This window comes from Mustela erminea, chromosome 3, assembly GCF_009829155.1.
Source record: "Mustela erminea isolate mMusErm1 chromosome 3, mMusErm1.Pri, whole genome shotgun sequence".
Classification (NCBI taxonomy): Eukaryota; Metazoa; Chordata; class Mammalia; order Carnivora; family Mustelidae; genus Mustela; species Mustela erminea.
In genome coordinates this window covers 65,894,603-65,913,249 of record NC_045616.1, presented here as the reverse complement: position 1 = coordinate 65,913,249, position 18,647 = coordinate 65,894,603, and the positions used below count along the sequence as shown (strand labels likewise).

At 37.4% G+C, this 18,647-nt stretch overlaps 1 protein-coding gene across 2 annotated transcripts in view; it reads left to right on the top strand.

Moving 5' to 3' along the window:
- The window catches only part of TNPO1 (transportin 1), a 93,617-nt gene that overhangs the window by 28,071 nt on the left and 46,899 nt on the right, over positions 1 to 18,647 (top strand). Inside the window, exons 1-3 of one of the 2 annotated variants that reach the window (XM_032336002.1) lie at positions 11,962 to 12,102; positions 12,236 to 12,349; positions 15,088 to 15,163. In XM_032336002.1, coding sequence (XP_032191893.1) covers positions 12,245 to 12,349; positions 15,088 to 15,163 — 181 coding nt within the window. In that variant the 5' untranslated portion in view covers positions 11,962 to 12,102; positions 12,236 to 12,244. Of the gene's footprint in view, positions 1 to 11,961; positions 12,103 to 12,235; positions 12,350 to 15,087; positions 15,164 to 18,647 lie in introns of those variants that run through there. The other variant, XM_032336001.1, reaches the window with a different exon arrangement.

Sequence of the window (18,647 nt, the reverse complement as noted above, 5' to 3'; positions counted from 1 at the left end):
AAATGGTGTTGGGAAAATTGGACAGCCACATGCAGAGGGATGAAACTGGACAGTTTTCTTATACCATAAACAGAAGTAGACTTAAAATGGATGAAAGAACAACATGTGAGGTGGGAATCCATCAAAATCTTAGAGGAAAACATAGGCAGCAACCTCTTTGGACCTCAACCGCAGTAACTTCTTGCTAGACATGTCTCCAAAGGCAACAAAACAAAGGCAAAAATGAACTATTGGGACTTCATCAAGCTTTTGCACAGCAAATAAACAGTCAACAAAACCAAAAGACAATCAACAGGATGGAAGAAGATATTTGCAAATGAAATATCAGATAAAGGGCTAGTATTCAAAATCTATAAAGAACTTATCAAACTCAACACCCAAAGAACAAATAATCCAAATAATCCAATCAAGAAATGGGCAGAAGACATGAACAGACATTCTTCCAGAGAAGACCTACAAATGGCCAACAGACACATGAAAAAATGCTCAACATCACTTGGCATCAGGGAAATAAAATAAAAACCACAACAAGATACCACCTCACACTGGTCAGAATGCCTAAAATTAACTAGTTAGGAAAGGACAGATGTTGCAAGGATTCAGAGAAAGAGGAACCCTCTTACACCGTTGGTGGGAATGCAAGCTGGTATGGCCACTCTGGAAAACAGTGTGGAGGTTCCTCAAAAGGTTGAAAATAGAGCTACTGTAAGACCCAGCAATAGCACTACTGGGTGTTTACCCCAAAGATAACAAGCTTGGTGATCTGAAGGGGCACTTGCACCCCAATGTTTATGGCAGCAGTGTTCACAATAGCCAAACTATGGAAAGAGCCCAGATGTCCATAGACAGATGAATGGATAAAAAAGATGTGATGTAGTGTGTGTGTGTATAGATTATGTATAGATAAGTGTGCATATATGTGCATATATACACACAGTGGAACACACACACACACACACACACACACACACAATGGAATACTCAGCCATCAAAAAAGAAATTTGCCATTTGCAATGACATGGATGGAACTAGAGGATATTATACTAAGCAGAATAAATCAATCAAGATAATTATCATATGAACTCATTCATATGTAGAATTTTAAAAAATAGGATCATCAGGGAAGAGGAAAAAATAAAATGATGAAATTAGGGAGACAAACCATAAGAGACTCTAAATCATAGGAAATGAACTGAACTGTAGGGAAAGAGGGGGTAAGGTGGATGGGGTAACTGGGTGATGGAATTAAGGAGAGCATCTGATACAATGAGCACCAGGTATTATGTAAGACTGATGAATCACTGACCTCCATCTCTGAAATTAGTTATAAAAATAAATAATTTTCTATTTTGAAAGAAATAAAATCTTCACAAGGACGTCAGACCAAAATATGCAAATCAACCGTATAGTTTTTTAAGGTCAATATTAATAAACAACCTCCACAGGCACATTTTGCATATCCTTGCTGTACCAATTAATTGCCAATTATTTTCAACTAAAAACTTAACCCAAATTTTATGTATAGACATGATTTAGTATGGAGAACCCTAGTTTCCTGATCTGTATAGACAAAATTTAAGAACACATTTTTGTGTAATGAACACATTTTGCTAATGTCATTTTAAACCAATGGAATTTTTGTGCTTGGGCTGTGAAGTAAAGATGGTAGTTATTTATTAAAGATATTTTGATACAGTGTCTTTATAATAAACTAGGCCATAAATTTAAAAAATAATAATAATAAAAATGAATAGTTTAAACTCTCTGGAGCGCCTGACTGGCTCATTTCAAAGAGTATGTAACCCAATCTCACAATTATCAGTTCGAGCCTCATAATGGGTATAGAGACAGCTTAAATAAATAAAACTTAAAAAAAAAAAAAGTGTAAACTCTGTAAAGAAAAGTTTAAACTCTGAAAAACAAGGTGCAGTTACCATACCTGACCTGAAGAAAGTAAATACTAACCAGTAGAGCTATTGAATTTTTGGTTATGTATGGAATATAGAGGAAGAGAGAAGTCTACTCAAGAAGTCTACCCAAGAGTTCAGTTAATGGTTAGTCAGGTGTTCATGAAAGTTGCAGAATGAGAAAAATATAGTAGACAGGCCCTGAAGTCAGGTACGGCTGGGCTTAGGTCCCACCTTTGTTTATTATGACCTCTGTGACCTTGGATGCATTCATTAACTTGACTTAAGCCTGTACCTTTTCTGGAAAATGGAAATGATAATAACCCCTATTCATGGAATTCAGTGAGATCATGCATTTAAAGCACTTAGTATAATAACTGGCACATAAGAAGTGTTCCATAAATGATAACAGGGTTGCTGTTATTACTAGGCACAGTTGAAACTTTAAAATCACACAGATTTGGTTTTGAATGCCCAATCTGCCACAAACTGGCCAGGCAAGTACTTAACCTCTCTCAACCTCAGTTAATATAAAATGGAGTTAATATCTACCTCATACTGCTGTTGTGAATATTAAATGAGCTGAAGTATCTAGGAAATACCTGGTTGTAGATTGGATTGGATTTTGAGATCAAGTTTTCCTTCTTATCACCTGTTCACTTTGATACTAGACTCCTTTTTTTTTTTTTTAATGTTTGTAAAGTATTTGAGTCATATGTCTAGTCATCTTTAAAGGTCTTCCTGAAAGAGCACTCTAAGAATATATTTAAATTTCCCTTAGTACCTATTTTCCATTTTCTTTTTTGTTGTTAATCTTTTTTGCTTTTAGATGACAATAAATTGTAGTGCCTAAGGATTATAATTTTAGCCTTTTAGCATAATTCTTCCAAGTGGTGAGCTAGATCATTCACTCCAATCAATCAGGGATGATTTAAAACCTATTATGTGCCTCACACCTTGTAACATCAGAGAAGCTATATGGTCCCTCCCCTTTAATCTGTTCCAGCACCTTTCAGACAGCTTGGGCTGTACAGTTGGGTTTTGCTTTTCTCCTTTTCGTTCTTGAGCCTTGATCGCTGATTACTTTATAGAATCTCTTAAAGGACTTTGTAGTTTCACTGATAGCTATAATTTAACAAGCCAGTTGACATTTTGATTCTTTGACATTAAAACACCTCATTTTTAAAGTTATTAATAATTTGCTACCTTTAGACTTTGCCTTTTTTTCTTTCATACCTGATCTTTGATTTGATTTCTCATAAAAGTTTTATTAGGTATCTTTATTTTCCTCATAGCCCTTTGGATATCTCTGTTTTTTGTTTTTGTTTTTGTTTCTTCCTTGTTCATCATAGCATCTTTTTGTACAAAGCCAGTGTAAGAGACATTGACTTTGGAAGTCTACAGATCTGATTCACATTCAGCAAACGACTTCAGTTGTATTTTGTTGTATCTGTTTGTCAAATGAAGATAATACTTACCCACCCAGTTACAACAAAGCATTGTTGTAAAGATTAGATTTAGAATATCTTGAATTCGTGTACTCAGCACTATTGAAATATTCCATTTTATATATGTTCCCAATAAATATACTGCTTTATTTATTGCTTTATTTATTTATTTTACAATAGTGAAATATGATTTTTACTTTTCTCTCTTACCTCATGACCAAGGTATCAAGTATATGTTATTCCTTTAGCATACAAATGGTTTTATTTATGATTAACCAGTTTACAGAAATATGTTTCTGTTAGAAAGGCAGTATATCAGAGGCTTACAGACTGGACTCTGGAGCCAGATTCAAGAGGTGTTTTTTTTTTTTTTTTAAAGATTTTATTTATTTATCAGAGAGGTGGGGAGAGAGCGAGCACAGGCAGACAGAATGGCAGACAGAGGCAGAGGGAGAAGCAGGCTCCCTGCTGAGCAAGGAGCCCAATGTGGGACTTGATCCTAGGACGCTGGGATCATGACTTGAGCCGAAGGCAGCTGTTTAACCAACTGAGCCCACCCAGGCGTCCCTGGAGCCAGATTAGATGGGTTTAAATCAGGGCTCTGTTTATTATGTAAGTAACCTTATGCAATAAAACAAGTAATTTAACTTCTTGGTGCCTCAATTTACTTTTCTGCAAAATACAGGAAATTTTAATACATCATAGAGTTCTAAGGATTAAATTAGCAAATATGAGTGCTTAGGACACTGGTTCTCAGACACATTAGCTGTTGGTATTTTTTAAGCTATTGGTATTATTGACAAAATAATATTCGTGTTTATCCTTTTAATATATAAGTACTAAGTATTTTGGTAGTATTCTGGCTCTGTGTGAAAGATGACAGCCTTTCCCCTAACAAACTGGAACTCTTATTTTATTTTATTTTATTTTATTTTATTTTATTTTATTTTATTTTATTTTAAAGTTTATTTACTTGGGCGCCTGGGTGGCTCAGTGGGTTAAGCCGCTGCCTTCGGCTCAGGTCATGATCTCAGGGTCCTGGGATCGAGTCCCGCATCGGGTTCTCTGCTCCGCGGGGAGCCTGCTTCCTCCTCTCTCTCTCTCTGCCTGCCTCTCTGCCTACTTGTGATCTCTCTGTGTCAAATGAATAAATAAAATCTTTTAAAAAAAATAAATAAAAAAGTTTATTTACTTAAGGAATCTCTGCAACCAACATGGGGCTCAAACTCTGAGATTGGAACTCCCATTTTATCTATCTGTCCATCTGTAGAGAGTGAGATAGCTAAAGTGGGGAAGGGAAAAGGCAGAGGGAAAGAGAATGTTAATTAAACAGGCTCCTCGCGCTCAGTGCAGAGCGCAAGGTGGGGCTGGATCTCATGACCCCGAGATCATGACCTGAACCTAAATCAAGATTTGGGCTGTTTAACACACTGAGCCACCCAGGCTCCTGGAACTCCATTTTAAATTCAGATTGGACAGTTAGATCTCCTGCAGCTCCTGCCCTCCACTGATTTCCCACTTTGATGGGTTTTATGTAGAAATCATTTTTTGTTAGGAAAATATTATGCTTATTGTGAAAGTTAACGTAATACTGAAGAGCAGGAAGTTAACCTCTCCTTTCTCATTTCTGCTTCTTAGGAAGAGTAATTCTCTTCCATATTTTTATTTGATCGTGTCTTTTATTAGTTTATAACCCCTTTCACAGGCTTTCTGTTAGCCTTAGTATGTATGCTAACCCTTAACATGGCTGTGAGGTCCTCTTAGCCCCTGCCCGCCTCTCACTTTCATTTTTGGTAATTCCTGTTAGAGTCTCAAGCAAAAAGTCATTTCTTCAAAAAGTCATTCTTTTCTGACTTCCTAAAGGGGTAAGTTTAATGTCCCCCAGCCCTTATACTTGTTCTGCCATAGTCGTTCTTCTACCATAGTGCTGCTCTCTGGGGTGGGGGTCGAGGGGGGTCTTAGAATTGATGAAGTGCTCTTGGCATTTAGTTGGTGGGGCTGAGGGATTCTAGATGTTCGCCATTAAGAATTATCTTTTTGTTGTTGTTGTTTGATGATTTTTTTATATTATGGTTTTTTTCTTTTTTTTTTAATTAAATTCATTTATTTTCAGCATAATAGTATTCATTATTTTTTCACCACATCCAGTGCTCCATGCAATCGGTGCCCTCTATAATACCCACCACCTGGTACTCCAACCTCCCACCCCCCCTTGCCACTTCAAACCCCTCAGATTGTTTTTCAGAGTCCATATTCTCTCATGATTCACCTCCCCTTCCAATTTCCCCCAACTCCCTTCTCCTCTCTAACTCCCCATGTCTTCCATGTTATTTGTTATGCTTCACAAATAAGTGAAACCATATGATAATTGACTCTCTCTCTGCTTGACTTATTTCACTCAGCATAATCTCTTCCAGACCCGTCCATGTTGCTACAAAAGTTGGGTATTCGTCCTTTCTGATGGAGGCATAATACTCCATAGTGTATATGGACCACATTTTCCTTATCCATTCGTCCATTGAAGGGCATCTTGGTTCTTTCCATAGTTTGGGGACCATGGCCATTGCTGCTATAAACATTGGGGTACAGATGGCCCTTCTTTTCACGATATCTATATCTTTGGGGTGAATACCCAGGAGTGCAATGGCAGGGTCATAGGGAAGTTCTATTTTTAATTTCTTGAGGAATCTCCACACTGTTCTCCAAAGAGGCTGCACCAACTTGCATTCCCACCAACAGTGTAAGAGGGTTCCCCTTTCTCCATATCCCCTCCCAACACATATTGTTTCCTGTCTTGTTAATTTTGGCCATTCTAACTGGTGTAAGGTGATATCTCAATGTGGTTTTAATTTGAATCTCCCTGATGGCTAGTGATGATGAACATTTTTTCATGTGTCTGATAGCCATCTGTATGTCTTCATTGGAGAAGTGTCTGTTCATATCTTCTGCCCATTTTTTGATATGATTGTCTGTTTTGTGTTTGTTGAGTTTGAGGAGTTCATTATAGATCCTGTCTTTTTGTCTGTACTGTCATTTGCAAATATCTTCTCCCATTCCGTGGGTTGCCTCTTTGATTTTTTTACTGTTTCCTTTGCTGTGCAGAAGCTTTTGATTTTGATGAAGTCCCAAAAGTTTATTTTCGCTTTTGTTTCCTTTGCCTTTGGAGACATATCTTGAAAGAAGTTGCTGTGGCTGATATCGAAGAGATTACTGCCTATGTTCTCCTCTAGTATTCTGATGGATTCCTGTCTCACGTTGAGGTCTTTTATCCATTTTGAGTTTATCTTTGTGTACGGTGTAAGAGAATGGTCGAGTTTCATTCTTCTACATATAGCTGTCCAGTGTTCCCAGCACCATTTATTGAAGAGACTTTTTTCCACTGTATATTTTTTCCTGTTTTGTCAAAGATTAATTGACCATAGAGTTGAGGGTCCAAGTCCCGAATGATTTTTGAACATCCCACTAGATGGTCACATAGATGAAAATAATGTCAGCCTAAAGTCTAACATAATTTTACATATACATAAGGAATTTTTTGCAGGATTTTAATTAAACGTTGAGTTTTCCAGGAATAAAACTACTGTACTATTGAAGGAAGACTATGTCTTGTTTTCTTTGGAGTTCACTATTTTGGGAAATTGGGTCAATGACAGCAGTATTTATCACATTCTTGTAATTCACCATATAGGTAGAAACATCTGACTCCTCAGTAAATATTTTTTTCAATGTAATTGAAATTAGAAGGAAAAAAAAAGCTCTTGAACCAAAGAGGAGGTAAAGCATTTTTTTCTTCCTGGCCAAATATATTTGTGTACCTCTCTCTTCCTGTTGCGCCTTATTCATATCATTCACAGACCACACATCTGTCTCTCTCATTAAACCAGAGTTTAGTGGGTGTAATAACAGTATTTTACATACCTTTGAATCTTTGTTGCTCATTGAGCACATGGTAGTTGCTCAGCTTAATATTCAGTTGAAATAACTGCAACAGCAATAGTATTTATTCAGCAAATATTTATTGAATCAGACTCTGCTAGGCAAAGAGGGCAAAAAGATACTGTCCCCCTCAAAGAACACATGATCTGTTGCCAAGACAGACCTGGAAATAATTATAATATAATATGATAGTTTACAAAATGGCAATAGCTATAAACTTTAGATCTGTAATGAAAAAAAAAAAAAACATGTAAGTCTTATGGGGAGGTCCTGGAATAATACCATGAAAGAAAAATAGTATCCAGTATCAATTATAGTGCCAAGGAAGACTCTCAGTAAATATTAGAAATTGAATAGATGAGCATAGCTCATCTGAAGAGTGCAAAGGAGTTTGCCAAATTGTCAAATGTAAAGAGAACATTCCAGTCAGGAAATCCTATTCAGAGGCTCAGAGGTATTGGAGACTCAGTATTGGTAGAGCATAAAGTTTGAGGTTAAGTCGTAAGAGAGAAAGCTGTTCCTAGAGGTGATGGACCAGATCATGAATGGCCTCCTCCGTGAAAAAGAAGTTAGATTTTTATCTTGCAGGCAGTGGAAAACCAATGATATGACAAGTAAATCTCCTCTATTTCAGGGGCATCTGGGTGGCTCAATCAGGTAAGCATCCGCCTTGGGCTCTGGTCAGGATATCAGGCGCCTTGATGAGCAGGGAGTCTGCTTTTCCCTTACCCTCTGCTCACCCCCCCCCCCCCCCCCCGCTTGTTCGTTCTCTCTCTCTCTCTGTCAAATAAATAAATCTTAAAAAAAACTACTATATTTCAAACCATACCATATGCCAGGCAGGTACGAATAATCCTACTACAGAGTTGATACAGTCTTATTTTATAGTTGAGAAACTGAAACTCAGTGAGATTAATTAACTTGCCCAGGTTTTCACAGCTACTAAGTGGAAGAACTAGGATTTAAACTTAGGTTGGTTGAGTCCAGACCTCCCATCTCCTTTTTAAACTGTATTTTACAGCCCCTCCAGCAGGGAGGAAACTAGATTTATTTTTACTTTTTTCAACCAGTGTCTTTACCTCGCATGATTTCCAACTCTGGCAAAATTCAAAATTTTTATGTACTTTTAAGTTCTTAACAGTTTGGGAGTCTTTCATTTGCTGAAGGCCCCAAATGATATCTTACAGTAACTTAGCAGACTACTTTATATTTTGGTGTCGTCTTCTATCTAGCTAGTTCAAATAACTGTCTTGACAAAGAGTCTTTGGTTGCTGGGGGGTGTTCACTATGGAATGCCATGGCCCCGTCAGCATGATTTGCATACTCCAAAAGAGAAAAATTTGAAGCACTACTTCCCTTTTTTGAAATACATAGATCATAGTCTTCAGCATATATAAAGAATTATAATTACTTTAAGAACATCCGGTGTTAATCTTGATATTCTATTTATTATGGATGTACTTTACTATTTAAAAATGAGTTCTGCCTCAGAATCTGGTGTCCTTGGTTAGCGTTAAGTGCTTCTGATGTTAATCTAGATTTGTGATCCCTCTGGCCGCCCTAGCAGAATATTCTTCCTAATTTTAATGGCTATTAAAATGTGGTAAGTTCTGGAGATAAGGGTTGTGATTGCACAACAATGAGAATGCACTTAATGCCCTTAAACTGTATACTTGAAATGGTTAAAATGCTAAATTTTAGGGGCGCCTGGGTGGCTCAGTGGGTTAAAGCCTCTGCTTCAGCTCAGGTCATGATCCCAGGGTCCTGGGATCGAGCCTGGCATCTGGTTCTCTGCTCAGCAGGGAACCTGCTTCCCCCCACCCCCCTGCCTGCCTCTCTGCCTACTTGGATCTCTGTCTGTCAAATAAATAAATTAAATCTTTTTTAAAAAAGACTTCAAAAAATGCTAAATTTTATATCATGTATATTTTACCACAATAAGAAAAATATGGCATAGAAGTTCAAAATGACTTCAGATCTCTTTCTTATCAAGCAGTTAACCACATATTTTTGAGAATCTTTTGTTCCCAATAACTTGAGGTAGGTGTAAGGGAATGGTTTATCTTTGTTCTACCTATCCCATCATCAAATTAAATGTTCTTAATACAAACTTAGGGGAAAAAAAGGACTTTACTTACTTTGATGCAGGTATAAAGACAGAAGCATGATAATGATATTATGAGGCACTCATCCTCTGGATGGATGTGATGAAGATGCCTTTTGGACTGGCTGCTATTGGCCCCAGCTTCACTTTATTCAGAAGGGTGGCTAAGGAGTTAAGTAGGCTATCCAAAGGTCACCTACCCTGCTTTGAGGTGCATGGTTACAACTCCAGCTCTCTAAAGTTCAGATTTTTAGGTTCCCTCCTCTTAACCTCCCCCTGTCCCCATACCACAGTATCAGGAGAAATTAAATTTTCACCCATTAGATTCACAAAAATTAAAAGAATGTGCTGGTGAAGATATGAAAGACATTCATATTATTGGTGAGTGTGAATTGCATAACTGTTTTTAGAAAATAATGTAATAACTGTTAGGAATTTTTAAGTTCACATACTTTTGGTTTAATAATCCCACTGAGTTGCCACTATTGTGTATAGACATTAGTACAAGATTATTTTGTGTGTGTGTTGTTCATTGTGGTTAAGAAAGAAAAAAAAGTACAAGCATCCTGGAAGCCAGTTAAGTGGTTGAACAAATGTTCTACCATTCTAAAAACCCATACTTAGCTATTAAAAAATGAGTTAAATCTATATGTTGGCCGGGAATGTGTTTAAAAGTTGTAGCATTAATAATTTGTAGTATGATCTTAAAACAAAACAAAACCAGAACTATATGTATGTTAGAGAATAGAGAAAAGTGTAATAGGATTCATATCAAACTTAAAATGGATTCTGTCACGGACATAAGCTTAGAGGTAGGATTGATTAACTTTATGTGTACAACCATGTTTAATTTGTTACAATTTTTGTAATTTTTAAGAATTTTTTTAAAGATTTATTTATTGACAGAGAGAGAGAAATCACAAGTAAGCAGACCAGCAGGCAGAGAGAGAGGGGGGAAGCAGGCTCCCTGCGGAACAGAGATCCTGATGCGGGGCTTGATCCCAGGACCCTGAGATCATGACCTGAGCTGAAGGCAGAGGCTTAACCCACTGAGCCACCCAGGTGCCCCCAATTTTTGTAATTTTTAACAAGTTTCTGAAGTAAGAGGGAAGGAGAGATCTATAACGATAGGATTAATAATAGGGATTACTTTGGATAACTGAGAAATGGGTACAGTGGAAACCTTGGTACTGGTAATGATCTATGTTTTGATGTGGGCTTTGGTTACACAGGCATCTTCAGTTTATAGTAATCCATATAGTTGTATGCCTATGATTTGTATAGATTGTATATATATCAAAGTGTATTAAAATTATGTCACAGCAATACAAGGGAATATGATCATGTTTTTAAAAAGCACTTTGAGTAAATATAATGATATATGAAGGTGGGCAAAAAACAGGACAGCCCCATTATTATGAAATATAAGGTACATATAAGCACACAGAATGAAGACTGGAATGAACTACAATATTAACAGATACCATGTCTAGATTATTTTTGGTTTTGGGTTTTCATTTTGGGTACTTGAGGGAGTCTGTAGGAGGTGGTGAGCAAAGCTGCACTACAGGATATTAACCAGAAAATAAGGGTGAAGGAGGAAAGGTTTAAAAAAAAAAAAAAGAAAGAAAATGCCAACTAGAGACATGGGGTTAAAGTCAGGTAACTTTAACCCCTGCTAGGAAGGTACTCCTACTAGGAAGGGACTAATTTCATCTGTCAAACCATCATGTGGTAATAAAGCCATATGAAACATTCTTTCATCATACTGTTTGATTTTTACAAATAATTCATACTTGATTCTCAAGTTCTGTTTTTGATTAAGCATGTTTTAATGAAACTGTGTCATTGATAAGTTTCAAATGATTGTAGCAAATGCAACTCTTAGTAGCTTAAGAAACCTATACTTCCCCCAGTCTTCACTAATTAACTATGGTAATTTGCTCAGATATTTTTGAGCCATAGTTGGCATATCAGGGCTAATACTTCCCCAGGTTGGCTTGAGAATGAAATGAGAAAATGTATGTGAGAACACTTCAATGGAATTAAACACGATCCGCTTATAAAATTACATTATTTTTGTTTTTCCTTTGCCCCAAAGTCCTTAGTTGTGAAATGTGGGTCTTTCAGATGGAATTTATTTCACTTGAGATGAAGAGTGCAGTTTTTTCAGTCATGTTCTGCAAATGTCAATGCAACATTTAGTGTTTATCGAAGTGTGGATTGTGGTTACATTTTTAACATTTTAGACCAAATATTAGTGCTATGTATGTCAAATTGAAATGTAAACTTTTTTCCTAAGTATTGTTGAGTTGTCGGGAATTATCAGGCTCTTTTCCCTATTCCAGTTATTCTTAATTTTTCACCGTGTTAACTTAAAATGACTAATACCCAAAATCAGATCTCTTCAGGTGTTTTGCAGGGGTTTGGATAAGAACTCAACTTCTGATGAGTCGTTAAATCAGTAATAATCTGGACAGAACTCCATTTGGGTTGGGTTGGGGAAAACTGCGTGGCACTAGGACCCAGGGGGCTCCCGTGAGCGGATCTAGGGGCCAGATTGCAAATTCGCGGTGACTCAGTCTGGTCGGCTCCTTGCGCTCGGCGGCCGCGGCGGCAGCAGCAGCAGACGTTGGCGGCCGAGCTGCTAGGATCAGTACCCCCCGGGTTTCTCCGTCCGAGACTTCTTTCGGGGCACCCCAAGCAGGTCCGAGGCGTCTGGGGAGCAAAGGGGTCGTTCTGGAGGGGAAAGGGGGGTTGCTCGGCGCGGGAAGCCCTCGGGCCTGTGCACGGGGAGTAACATTTGCTCCGTCTCTTCCTGTGTCTGGCTTTATTTGCAGCAAACCAAGATGGAGTATGAGTGGAAACCTGACGAGCAAGGGCTTCAGCAAATCCTGCAGCTGCTGAAGGAGTCCCAGTCCCCAGACACCACCATCCAGAGAACCGTGCAACAAGTATCCTTTCCGAGGCCTTGCCTCCGCCCGCGCAGCTCGCCCCGCGCGGGGCCAGCTCCCGGCGGCCGGGTGGCTCCCGCCGCCCCTCCCCCTCCTCCCGCTCCCCGGATCCCTCCGCCCTCCGCCCGCCCGCGGGGAGAGGCCCGCCCGCCGCCGCAGCTCTTGCCCGGCGCCTCGCGCACGCGGCCCTCGAGCCCGGGTCCGGGGTGCCGCCGCTGCCGCCTGCTTCCGGCCCGCGGGAGGCGGGGGCTCTCGGCCGCCGCCCGCGATCGCGACATGTGCGCCCGCCGGCCCGCCACGTTCCCGCCCGCCCACCGATGACCTGCCCACGGGGTGGGGAGAGGCGCGGGCGGGTGCCCCGAGTGTGCCGCGGACCTCCGACCCCACACAATGCGCCTTGGGCCGAGGGGCGGCGGTCCGAGCGAGAGTCTGGGTGGAGGGCGCTGTGTGCGAGACGGGACTCGCCGGCCGAGCGTCGGGCCAGAAATGGGGTGGAGCTGGCGCGGGGTTTAAACTGCCGCCGCATTGGTTTGGGGTTTCTTCGAGGCCCCTGCTCTCAAAGGGTTGGAGGACCTACAAGTGGGGGGGGTCTCAGGTCTCACCCTGGGGCTGCTCTTGCTCACACCTGTTGCAAGTTTCTTGGCTCCTGAGGGAAATAGGCTTTTTGGCTCAAAGGCTGACTGCTCAGTTACTCCGTTTTTACCGAGTTTGTTGGGGTTGCAGTCATAATTGCTACGGTTTTAGAGCCCAGAAAGGTTAAAAGAAGCAGCAAAATCTGTGCTGTGTGTGCTCTCTCTGGTGCCCTGAACGGTGGACAAATAAAAGCTCTTTTTGGATACGATAAAGGAGACAGATTCAGTCACAAATAAGCTTTTTATCCCTGTTACTTTGAGGCTAAAGAATTCTTTAAAAAAAAAAAAAAACCTTAAAAGTCTGCTGTTGTTGCAGAAACAATTTGATTTTTATTGGTAGTGAACAGAACTATAAAATTTGATAAGTAAGCTCTTTAGTGCAGTTCGGGCTTATTTGAATATAATACGCTGTTAAGGTGAAATTATGTACAGTTCCGACAGAAACTCTGGTAAGTTGAAGTCGAAGTACTGCATTGCTACTCTTAAGTTAAAACTTGAAATAGGTGAGGAAGTACATAACTTCTTAATTAATAATACACTGCTCATTTAAAACCAGAGAGGATAATGTGGTGCTAGTGCTGAGGTTAAGAGTAGTAGCTTTGGAGTGTGTTGGACCTTGTATCTGAAACCTTGCTGGAGCCCAGTCTTAATTTCTGTTGTCATGGCTGTAGGAATGACAAGATATTTAATGAATTACAGGTAATTGTATGACACAGTTATTTCTTAAGTTAGCCAAGCCTGTAACCACCTTGTAATTTCTTCTATAGCACTGTATATCATTATTTTCTATTTTGGTACATATTTATTAAATACCTTTTATATGCCCGCTACTGTGCTTGGGCTGACAATCAATTTTACAGTTTATTCTGTGTGCCTGGAGCATGATATGCCTGCTGCATAAAGAACAAATTAAATTTCAATACGTGAACCATATTTAAAAGTACACATTGCTTTATATTTTCAGAGTGTGTAATGATGAATGACTTTGTTCTTTTGTGTGTCCTTAGGAAAGCATTTGTTTTATTATTGTTTCTGTATAGGCTTGAGCACCTTTTGCAAGACTATTAGTAATATGGATAGTTGGCCCAAGTTGTAAGAAAGTAAATTTTACCAGGAAGTATTTTTGAAAAGTTAGCACATCAGCTTGTTAATATTGGCCCTTCACTAAAGAAAGAAACCACTAGGTTTTTCTTTGTCAAGGAAAGTAGACTTTGGAAATTTTCTCTTTGTCAAGGAAAGTAGACTTTGGAAATTTTCTAGAGAACGTCTTTTGCTAGTTAATTCTGACCACTAACTGTTGAGGGTATTTTAGTATGAAATAAATAGCTAATACAGTGTACCTAGAGTTTGTACCATGGGATTAAATAAAAAATTAGATCTCAGTGAAAACATTTGAATATTTGTCTAATAAAAGACAATTAGGAGTATTATTAAGAAGGGTATTAGAGGTTAAAGGGGCGTGAAGAAAGATATAATAGAACATTATGTTACTGTTGACTGCCAACAGAATGAAATACCTGCAAATGTAAGTCACCAGAAATGGTAAGTCTTGGGGAGGGGGAACAGTTTGAGAACTATTGCAATTCAGTAATTTTATACTGACTTTATGTAGTAAGACTTGATATGTAGACTTGTGTATGAGTGGCATTTTATAGTCTGTTTTTTAACTCTGGAAAAAGGAGTCTAGTAAAAGCACTTTTATAAAGTTAATTTCTCTAAATGATTTTATTTCTTTGGAATGCTTTCCATTTTTGTCATTATTTTTGTATCTAAATACCCTTCTAATTAAGTATTTAAAGTTCAGATAAATCCAGAATTCTGTTTTGAAAGTTTCTTTGCTATTTTGAACATTCTGAAGGTGGAAGTTGGCTTATGTTGTAATGAATTTAATTGATATAAAATAGTTAAGTGTAATATTTCAGTCATAAAGCACCTAAGAAATCTCATGGTGAGGTTGATGGTTTTAATAAGATAACTTTATTCTTCTTGAGGAAAAAAAATGCTGGATTGAAAATACCATGAAAGGGATTCTTGATTTTAGATATAAAATGCTTAATTTTTCCTTAGATTACATTGAGAAGTTTCCTTAACTACTGTTTGTTCTAGAAACTGGAACAACTCAATCAATATCCAGATTTTAACAACTACCTGATTTTTGTTCTTACAAAATTAAAATCTGAAGGTAAGTAAGGATTGTATTGATAAAACTATTTGGAAAGGTCTTCAAGACCTATTAAAATAGGCTGAGAGTTAGTTTAATTTAAAGATTCTGCATTTTGTAGTAACCACTACTTTACATATGTGGAATGAGTAGAGACTTGAGTCTAAGTATTTAGATGCTTAATAAGCATTAGGTTGTTAATTGGGTGTTTTATAATAAATTCCCTCATGTTTTATGACTGAAAAGAGTGTTTCAAAGTCTGCTTTGGTGTTTTGCTTGAATTCTTATTCATAAATGTCATAAAGGTTGATTTAATACACAGATTGAATGTAGCATTTACTAATTAACTAAGTTTATGTGGGTACAGAAAAAAAATTGAAAGTTCATATAACCAAAATGTAAATTAAATTAGTCGTGTCACCCAGAGAGAATTATTACTACTCTTGATTAATGAATTCTAGTCTTCTATGGCTATATACACTTTAAAATTTAACTATAATAGGGATCATTCTTTTCATAAACTTTTGTGGTGGTTGTTTTTTTTTTTTAACTTCTAACAGTACACTGAACAGTGTAATGAAATTTTTTCATTAACTGTTCTTCTGCAATAGTCTTAAATTATTTTTATGCCACTTCAAAACCTGAAAATTAGTTTTATTTATTTATTTTTAAACTAGTTTTATTTTTTAAATGATGTGGTTATTTGATTGTTTATAGTACAGGTCATGTGTCCCAGTAGATTTTATTCATTTCACAAATATTGTTGAGCACCACTTCATTTCCAGGCTCAGGGGCAATAGAAGTAAACAAAATAAGAATCTCTGCTCTCATGGAACTTACACTTTAGTGAGAGGTGTTCTTCATATAGTTATTTGATTATTGAAGATTCCCTTCCTGAAACATTGTCAGATGCACAGAAGGCACTCAAATACTATGGAGTAACTGGCCTCTAAATGTAAACATCATACGCTGTTCAGTGATTAGTGTTTCAGAAGCCACAGAGCAATTAGTTAAAAAGGAAAAAAGAACCAAGGGCACTTGGAGTTGGGAAGCAAGTCTTAGTGACACTGCTTCACCTGTCTCGCTTTTCTCAGTTATATAATGCCTGTGTTAGACTACCAAACCATTTGTAAGGGTTCATCTCCAAAGCTCTAGGCAGTTAACGGCCTTAATGTGTGGTAAAATCTCACTGATTTTTTGTTTTTTTAAGATTTACTCGTTTATTTTACATAGAGCCACTGGCATGAGTGGAAGGAGGGGCTAAAGGAGAGGGCCGGGGAGGATCCTTAGGCATACTTCCTTCCTGCTGACCACCCAGGCTTAATTCCAGGACCTGGAGATGATGACCTAAGCCTAAATCAAGTGTTGACCACTCGACTGAGTGAGCCACCGAGGCACCCCTCATTGATCTTATGTTTATTAAGATTTTGATAACTTATAGAGTACAGTGATTTGTTTTTAATTAATTTTAAATATTCTGGTTAACTTGAGCGATTTTAATTTGTGATTGAGGGATGTAGTGGAAACTAAAACTTTTCCTAAATCTAGGTTTTAAGAAACTAGAAATTCCTTCAGCATATATTTAAATTCAGCAATTACTACTCTTAGTTTTTTAAATATACCTAATACTTATTTCTTAATATAGAAATTTTATTTTTCCTACACAATAATTAATAATCAAATTAGTGTTACTCTTTTTTTTAAGAACTTTAGTATTTAGTAAATGAATTTTTATAAAATTGTTGTACTTGAAAATTTTTAAACTTATTTTCACCAAGCCATCTACTCTGTTATGTTGTGTGCATACCCTAAATTCCAAATATTAGAGATTGTTAGAATATTATGCTCTTTCTTGAAGTTTTGGGAATGTAAGAATAAGTATTTTTAAAAGGAACCACAGAATTCAAAAAGCAAGAGAGTATGGGTGACTACCTTCATTTCATTAGTCACCATTTCTCAAAGGACAGAGGAGCTTAACATCTGTGTAACATAATATTCTTGCGTCTTATTTAGAATGCAAGTTTACTATGTCTGGTTTTTTATTTTAAACAAAACTGGCATTGGGGTCATCATATTAGTGAAGGAACATAAATAACATCTTTAAATGGAAATGCTTACTTAGTAATCTGTCTACCATCCTCTTGTGAATTTGTTACACTGAACTATGGAGTAAAATTTTAGGTCTGGAAGAGACGTCAGAGATAAGCTTATCTAACAGCAAATTGAGGGCCAACAAAGTAAAGCCTTAACTTTTTTTTTTTTTTTTTTAAATAAATGGTTGATTGGTGGCTCTTTGGATTTAGGACAGGACATGTTTTACCTTAAGTAAATATTTTAATATAAAATACTTTTTAATTTTAAACCATTTCTGCTTTGTATTGTGACTTACCAAAACTCTTCATCTTACAGCATTTATTGTAAAAAACAGTAATGACTTTCTTATAAACAAATACATGCCGTTTAAGATAAAATTATATGACTGAATTACTAAGGACTAATTTAGACAAAAGGATTATTGCTTGAAGAAGTTAAAATCTGGCTATTTATTTTATGGCAGTTTTAAACTTGCAAGAGAATTTAGAACTGTTTCTGTTTTGTTTTTACGTTATTCATTGGAATGGGTTGTAATTGAACCCAGAAAGAAGTTTTTAAATGGTGACATAAAAGGTTTCAGAGTGTATTGCTGTGATGACCTGAATGGGGTTTATGGGCAGAGAAACTTTGCTATCCTTTTGCCCGTCCGGTGTACATCACCCTGGAATATATCAGTGCTGGTCAGACTATGGGAGCATACTGCAAACTAGAACAAGCTCAGTATTCAATTTTTTAAATAGCGTTTGTAAAACAATAGTGCTGTAATAGCATATTCTGTTCCCCACACCAGCTTTTCATGTCTTGCAGTCTTTTAAGGAGGGTGATATTACAGCATGCATTGAAGTCTAGGCTTGAGCCAGGCTCCTGAGATTCATATTTTGGCTTCCCCACTTAATAGCCTTGTGTGACTTTGGCAAAGCCCTCAGTTTCTTCATTTATGCATTGGGGATAATAACTCCTGTCTCATGAGGTTGTCAGGATTAAAAGCACACTGTTTGAAATGCTTACTAACACTTAGCAGTGTTAGTACCTAATAAGATTCAAAAAATATTAACTATTACTAATACTGGTGGTGATGCCTATTGGTAAAGCATCACTTACATTCTACTGGTATTAAATTTCTTCTTAAAAATTTGTTGACATGTATCTATGGACTAAACTTCCTTATGTAAATTCTATTTTTAACTTCTGAAAATTTAAAAACTGTTCTACCCCCCCCTTTTTTTTTTTTAGCTCAGAGTCAAGTGAAAAACATGATATAAATGAGCATCAGTTATTTGTGTGTGAAGGTGATCCCATGTATTCTTTGTCCACTTAATTTTTTAATAGGATATTTGTAGTCACTAATACTTTCAGATCTGTAATTTGATGTTTGTATCAAGTCCAATAAAGCTTGAGTACAGTGGCCATA